The sequence below is a fragment of the Bison bison genome, unplaced genomic scaffold, assembly GCF_000754665.1.
Source record: "Bison bison bison isolate TAMUID 2011002044 unplaced genomic scaffold, Bison_UMD1.0 scf7180017862979, whole genome shotgun sequence".
Taxonomy (NCBI): domain Eukaryota; kingdom Metazoa; phylum Chordata; class Mammalia; order Artiodactyla; family Bovidae; genus Bison; species Bison bison.
In genome coordinates this window covers 2143664-2151757 of record NW_011493551.1, presented here as the reverse complement: position 1 = coordinate 2151757, position 8094 = coordinate 2143664, and the positions used below count along the sequence as shown (strand labels likewise).

Here is an 8094-nt window from a genome sequence, read left to right as displayed (position 1 = left end):
CTTCCCAAGTCACTTCACCTGTAGTGCAGTTTTTTAAAATATGGCAATACATGTAAAAAAAGATAGAAATTCTTTGTAGATAAACCACATAAACTCTTAACTAAATCTTTTAATGAGTAATGGTCATTCCTTGGAGAAGGCGGATTACAAAGGGGGATTTATCATAAATTAGAAACTCAGTGATCTAGGCAGATATTAATAAAAGCTAAAAGAGAGAAGTCCAGATTCTGATCCCCTGGTCCTGCGTGCAGCGAGCCAAGCTTCACTTTGTCCATACCTTACTGATGTTGCTGTAGAAGGGATGGTCGGGCTCCATGGGAGGTGGAGGGACATCATAGGAGCGCCTCCAGATCTTTACCTGGGCCTCACCATGCTTGGCAGCAGTTTCTGCCTTATTGAGGCCAGTCAGACCCCCATAGTGTCGCTCATTAAGGCGCCAAGTCCTCACCACTGGCAGCCACATTTGGTCAATGGCATCCAGCACTGTCCAGAGGGTCCGGATTGCTCTCTTCTGCACTGAGGTGAAGCAGATGTCAAACTCATAGCCAGCATCTGGAAATTTTAAGTTAAAAGTGATAAGCTAATGAGGTCCACTCTAGAGCCAGAATTTCTTCTTTTTTCTTTAGCCACACCACACGGCTTGTGGGATCTTAGTTCCCCAACCAGGGATTAAACCTGGGCCCTCAGCAGTGACAGCAAGGAGTTCTAACTACTAGACCGCCAGGAAATTCCCTAGAGCCAGAATTTTCTTACATATAAATCTCAGGTATAGACAACCTAAATGAAAATTATCTGGCTAAATATTTTGTATACCCTAAATATTTTATTTTGCATACAGGAAAAAGAATATTCTGCCTTTGGGGAAGGTAACATTTGTTGATTTATGTTGCAGTTGACAATATACTTCCCAGCAGCTTCCCAATAATTCATCTAACCAAAGGCCCAAATGTATTATCAACAAGCTAACCTGAGATCTGTGCTACTAATCCCCAGAGTGCTGTGCTTAAGCACATTTTAATTTTTTATTTGCTTTAATTCTTTTAACCTAAGGACACTAAAAACGTGGAGTCACTTAAGAAACATTTTAGTTAATATTTATAGAAGGTTTACCATCTGTCAGGCATTGGACTAATAAGTACTTTGTATGTATTTTATTTAGTTTTCATAACAATCCAATGAGGTTACATCATTACAATCCATCTTACCGGGTAGGGGAAATATAAACTGCAGGAGTTAAGCAAATTATCTGAGATCACAGATATTACATGAAAGGTTAAAAACCCAGGTTGTATGACTCTAATCCAACTCATAACCACCATCTCTGGCTATCTCCATAGTTTCCTGACTTCTAAGGATTCTGATGTTTGTATTTTAGTTAGAACTGTCACTTCTGATTGACAATTACTAATATATTTCAGTCCTCTCTACTTTCTGGTCCAGGAGAAATGGGATTTTGAATTCAACAATTAGGATACAGCAAGAACTCTTAGAGGATGCTGATAAAACCAGTTTGTTGCATGAAATTGTATCCTCCCTAGAATATGGAAATCACAGTCTCTTCATCCACAGTTCCTTTCTGCTAGTCAAATTACTTGACTACCCTATACATCTACCTATCTACATTGTTAAACCAAGTTTAAGAGAAGCCACTCACTGGAGAAACAGCAGACCTCTCCTCTACACACAGCAGTTATGAGGGGTGGTATCAAGAGTTATGTTGGCCCAACCAGTAAGTTACAACCATATATATCTTCGTTTATGTTTCACAAACCATTATTCTCCCTCCCACTTTAATGGGGAGATGTCCCTTTCCAGGAATCTGTTTTCTTCCAGGAGGCTACAAGGCCCTCATTGAAATTCAGCACAAACTTTCCTGTGTGTTGCTTCGTACTGAGACCACCAACAGTAATTAAGGAAACGTGAATTTTCTGCCAGTCATTCAATTGAGACTAAGGCCAGTAGGAACTACACTGATGGGGGAAGGGAGGATTAGTCACCAGAGACTCACCAGCACCCACAAGGGAAAAGTCACATCTCATCGCTGAGCCTCAGGACAAGTCCTAGTAGACTCACTTACCATCTCCTCCCTAACTTTATGGGGAAGAATGATTCCCCAGTAAAAGGCTGAGTCACTGGGAAGCAACATCCTCAGTGCAAGGCTCAGCTGCCATGCTGAAAAGCTGTGGTTGTTTCACTGAATTTTCTAATTGCTGTGGAGTGTTGCACATTAGATACACAAATAGATCCCAGAGGAAAAGAGCAGTTCCCCTTATAACTCTCAACAAACTCTAAAGCCTCTTCCTTTAACTTGGCCATCAAACAAAGCAGAGTTAGGACGCTCCCACGGATGGGCTTAGCTGGTGCCATGTGGCCTCCATCCTCCCTTAGTAAGACGGCGTGATGAAACTCAGTTCTTGCTAACTTGCTCCTGAAATCATGCAAGATTTTATAAGCCCTATAGTACTTAAAGCCCTGGTGAAATTAATACTTTATTTTGGGCCTTTTATATTATTAGATTATTCATATGGTCTTCATCATTCAGAATTTTTGCTTTTAGTCATTGACTTTTTATTTAATCATCTGTGATGCCCCTAAACAGTTATTTTAAAAATTTAATGGGCTTTCTTTTTAAACTAATGCTACTAACATTTACTTAAAAACTCAACTAGGGTCTGTTATTTTAAGAGATTACAAGTTAAGGCATTTGACCAGTCTTAGAGGACAGTTGCAATTTGCTTTGTCCTGGGTCAGTCATCAGCAAACCACCACAGACCCATTCAGTTCTTCCTGCAGACAGGAGAGAAAATGGCCTCCTCTACCAGCACTTTCCCCATCCTGGCCTCTCCTAACTGGTATGAGGTCACACTGGGCCATCCCAAATTACTCACACACATCCTCAGCAGGATTATATTTCCCAGATTTGTTTCCAAGCCTTTGCTTCATTTCTAAAAGATCTACAGTGGAGGCAAGAACCTAGGAAGAGCAAATTTGGGCCAAATACCTGATTCACATCAACCAGGCATCAATGACCCATTTCAATGGCTGCTACTTAGTCGAGGTTAAAAGGGAGCAGAGCAGGATCAATGGAAGCACCTCCTCAGTCCGGAGATTCTTTGAATTGCTGGCAGCAGGGAATGCTTCCTTATTAGCATTTCAAAATCACAGAGAACCGTCTGCCAGCGGGGGCCAGCCTGAGTAGGCAAGCTTATCTCACTGCCACTTCCACCGTTACCTACCAGTTCCCTCGCACCTACCTGTTACTCATCCCCAGAACAGAGGCCAGCGTGGTGGACTAGGAATAAGATGTAACTTTGGTCAAGTCCTCTTTCCAACTCTCACTTTCCCAACTATGAAAGAGGGCCAGGGAGAGTTGGGAACGAAAGGAATGAAATCTGTATACTTTATGGGGTTGTGAAGAGGATTAACTCAAAGCCTTCATTCATGCAACCACTCATTTACATTTGTGGATGCACTCTGGACACGGTTTGTGGAATGCTGCTAAACAGCATCCTACAGGAGCACGTGGAGGTCTTTGGTCAACGCGGCGCCGCGTCACTCCCCCACGGCGGGGAGAAGCATGTGGCCTGCCACTTCATCAGCCTCCCTAGCCTAGAGTAGGTTTGGTTGTAGCTGGGCATCCAATTTAGTAACCCGTCCCCGAGTTACTAAATGCTCAGACGAAGACGAGAGCGATTTCGCAAGGCGGTGTGGTGAGCGCAATAAAACTGCGCGGTGAGCGCCCGGGTCCTCTTCTTGGCTGGGTGACCTTGAGCAAGTCGATCCCCCACCCCCGGCTCATTTTCTGAACTGCAAAATACACTGTTAGAAAGAAGAAGCCTAAGGTCTAGACGTTCTCCGGGAGGGCGCGGGTGAGGCCAGGCGGCCGTGACCCAGAGGCGCCAGCCCCGGCCTTCGCAGCCCACATCCACCGCCCCGGCCTGCTACGCACCTCTCAGCGCCTGCCCGCCTCGCTTCGCCTCCTCGTGCCCGGCTGGGCTCAGGTCCGCGTCGTACCAGCCGCTGAAACGGTTCTCCAGGTTCCATGTGCTCTCACCGTGCCGGATCAGCACCAGCTTGTAGGCGGCCATGGCTGCGGTTCGGGATGCAGCGCAGACTGGGGATCACCGAGATTCCGGAGTCGCTGCCCGGCCCCCGGCTGCGCCTGCGCGCTTGCGCCCCACCCGTCAGCTCCCTTTCACTTGCACGGCCAAATCTTTCCACTAGCTCGGGGCCACCCTCCTCCCGCCGGGTGTACGCATGCGCTCCGTGCGGGCGCTGCAGCCGCCGGGCGGAGGGGGCGCTCTCCCAGGAAGACAGGGCGCATGCGGTCTACGCCGCCTACCTCGCGTCAGCCGTGGCGGTCACGGAGCGCACGTAAGCGCCCAAAGGGGGTGGAACATCTGGGCCGTGCCCAGAAGTGCATACCGCCCGGAGTGTCATCGAATTGAATTGCAGTTACTCACAAGCCCTTCGTTGTAATAAAATGTTATTATTCCAATCGCGCTTGGCTTGCCCAGATCACTTTCCCATCCGAACACATTGTGATTCACACGCCTGCGTTCCAGTCTTCACTCTTCCATTTTATTCTCTATGTGGACACCGCTTAACCTCGCTCACCCTCGTCTGTAAACGAACGTAGTAAATATTCAGCTGGTGGCTATCTACCAGGAAGGTTTCCCAGGTGGCACTAGTGGTAAAGAATCTGCCTGCCAATGCAGGAGACACAGGAAACGCGCATTCAAACCCCAGGTCAGGACAATCCCTTGGAGGAGGGAATGGCAACCCACTCCAGTATTCCTGCCTGGAGAAGTCCACGGACAGAGGAGCCTGGCTGGCTACATACCCCAGTGCATGGGGTCGCAAAGAGTTGGACAGACTGAAGTGGCCGAGCGTGAGTATATCTACCTGGAAAGTGCTCAGTAAATGGTGGTTGTTTCTATCTCATTTCCACGGACAATGATCTGCATAAGGACACCGGTTCTGACTGCTGCTGCTGCTGCTAAGTCACTTCAGTCGTGTCCGACTCTGTGCCATAGACGGCAGCCCACCAGGCTCCCCCGTCCCTGGGATTCTCCAGGCAAGAACACTGGAATGGGTTGCCATTTCTTCTCCAGTGCAGGAAAGTGAAAAGTCAAAGTGAAGTCGCTCAGTCGTGTCCGACCCTCAGCGACCCCATGGACTGCAGCCTTCCAGGCTCCTCCGTCCATGGGATTTTCCAGGCAAGAGTACTGGAGTGGGGTGCCATTGCCTTCTCCACTTCTGACTGCTAGTTTGAAAGACTTGCTCTTCATTTAACACAGAGCTGTTTGTCCCAACTTTCCTAGCCTCTCACAGCCTCTGGTCAATGCCTCCTGGACCAGCAACAGTGAAGCAAACTCCAGGCCGATCAAACACTCCAGAAAGAGAAGGATTACTGCTTGTCCCTCCCCTACACCTAATCAGCAGTTTAAGTAGACAGCTTATCTGCTGTTTTATCTAGACAGCTTTCCAGTGCCCATGCCACTGTGTCCTGGTTTATTTCAACCTTGCCACTTTATTGAGCACCATACATGAGTCAGGCAGTGGGCTAGGGTCAAAGATGGGTAGAATGTGTTTTCTGCGCTTCATAGCAGGTGAAGTGCAAATAAGGCCCATGTGTAAAACACCTAACAAAAAAGTTCTGTGTGTTATACTTTGACAAATTATACAAAAATTTTTAACACGCACTCATAAAGCACCTACTATGTATCAGGCAGTGTTTTAAGTACTTTACAAACATTAACTCATTCACTCCTCATATCCTCATGATGGCCTTAAGAGCCTAGTACTATTGATTCCCTATTTTTTGAAGAGGAAACTGAGGGATGAAGCAATTTGCCCAAGGTTGCAGGAACCAGGATTCAAGCCTAGGCTCGCTGCCTCCCAAGTCCGTGTGTGTATGTCTCACCTAATAGTCTCTGTGGGCTCCACGTAAATGTTGCATTTAGGGCACTTATTGACTTTAAAAAGTGGGAAGGGTTTGATAGGCAGAGAAAAGGCAGTTTGTTAAAAACGTGAATCAAAGCACGTAAGACTGGTTTTTAGATATGTCATCTACTGTCCGTGAAAGTGTTGCAGGGAGAAGTCAATTCTGACTCCATATTGGAACTGTTTCTTTGACTTGCTTTCCATTGCTTTTTTATTATGATCATACGTAATGGCCTGCCTCAGAGAATCCTGCCCCCCTGCCAGACTGTTAAACTCAAGTGCCTTGGTTCAGAACCCTGTCCATCTGCAAATGGCAGGAAAAAAGAAATGAACACATCCCCCTGTCCAAAGCTTGCTATTTTAGGAGATATCTGAAAATTAACACCCTTTTTATTTTGCTTCCTCCCCTGCCCCTCAATCTCTGATTCATAAGAGAAGCTGGCATCCAGACCCAGGGAAGATGATTATTTTGAGACATTAGTCTACCATCTTCTCGATCAGTCGGTTCTCCGAACAAAGTCGTATTGCTTGCCTCAACACCTCGTCTCTTGGATTCACTGGCCTGTCATGAGACAAGCAGACCTTACTTGGTAACAAAAGTTACCATGTCCAGTGTTTTAATGTATTATCTCAACCTTCTCACAATTCATATAATGTAGGTTGTCCATTCTACAGATGAAAAAACTGAGGCCTGGGGATATAATTAGTCCAAAGTTACAACTGCAGGCAGAAGTGAAAAAGAACCCAGGACTCAAACCCAGACAGTCAGTGGCCAAGTGTGCACTCTAACCACAATGTTTCACTGCTTCCTTCCTCTGCAGCTGGGAGAAGATGGAACTCAGTGACCAGAGAGGTCACTGGAATGGGGTCCAGCACTGAAAGCTGCCCTTGGAGTTTATGGACTTCCAGGGCTGCAAAGCAAGACCTGCCCTGGTAGCTTTCCTTGTTCAAGCTCCTGGCATGGCCCATGTGGGGACCTTGGAAGACTCCCTCTTTAGAAATTCTCCCTCTGGCCATTCCTTCTGCTTCAGTACTGATGCGCATACACTCCCAGCCTTAACCTTGGCTTTTCAGACTAGCAAATAGTCATAAATAACAATAATGTATTATTAACATATTGATAACAAATGCTATTAGCCATGTGATCAAGACTGGGATTGGAACTGAGCATGTAACTAGGATACTTTGGGCAGGAGGCCAAGGGTGTCTGTACCACCAGCCTTGGGAAAGAGCCCGGGAATCCTAATTTTTTGCTTTCATCAATTTGCTCTGCTTCCAGAAGGAATCTCTCACCTCCTTGGAATTCTGAGGAACTCTAACTCACTCACAGGATATCTACCTTAGATTATCAAAGATTTTTTTATGTATCTATTTATATCAGATCTACTCAACTAGGAACTCCTTGAGGATGGGCACTGCATCTCTATTTCATATACCCATGGAGACTTTGCCCTTGGCCAACTCCCTGAGTGTCCCTGAGCTGGGAAAGATCTTGATAATCGTCCACTGCAAGTCCCCACCTCCAGTCCACATGCAACAGATGAGCAAAGTGAGGTGACCCTTTCAAAAGAGCAAGAGATGAACAGGGGACCAGGTATATAAGTGAGAAGTCAGAGATGATCCAAGGAAAAAGGTCATAGAGTTGAGGCTTGCTGTGCCAGAAGAAGGCAGGAACCCAGAGAAATTGGGAAAAAAAAAAAAGGAGATAGAGCGGAGGGTAGGGGGGTGGACCGTGAGGACAGTGAAGGCTTTGCAGCAAAAAGCCAGAATTCCTGGGCAGAAATGGGGATTCATCCAGTGTCTGTCACAGCTTCACAAATCTGGGAAGAAGCTTCAGATCAGATCAGTCACTCAGTCATGTCCGACTCTTTGCGACCCCATGAATCGCAGCACGCCAGGCCTCCCTGTCCATCACCAACTCCCGGAGTTCACTCAGACTCATGTCCATCGAGTCAGTGATGCCATCCAGCCATCTCATCCTCTGTCGTCCCCTTCTCCTCTTGCCCCCAATCCCTCCCAGCATCAGAGTCTTTTCCAATGAGTCAACTCTTCGCATGAGGTAGCCAAAGTACTGGAGTTTCAGCTTTAGCATTATTCCTTCCAAAGAAATCCCAGGGCTGATCTCCTTCAGAATGGACTGGTTGGATC

At 46.7% G+C, this 8094-nt stretch overlaps 1 protein-coding gene across 1 annotated transcript in view; it reads right to left on the bottom strand.

The window, feature by feature from the left end:
* Nucleotides 1-4210, bottom strand: part of PGAM1 (phosphoglycerate mutase 1 (brain)) — a 6702-nt gene extending 2492 nt beyond the window's left edge. Inside the window, exons 1-2 of the mRNA XM_010833051.1 lie at nucleotides 3950-4210; nucleotides 278-552 (exon numbers count right to left, since the gene is read on the bottom strand). Coding sequence (XP_010831353.1) covers nucleotides 278-552; nucleotides 3950-4088 — 414 coding nt within the window. The 5' untranslated portion in view covers nucleotides 4089-4210. The remainder of the gene's footprint in view (nucleotides 1-277; nucleotides 553-3949) is intronic.
* Between the last annotated feature and the right edge of the window lie 3884 nt (nucleotides 4211-8094).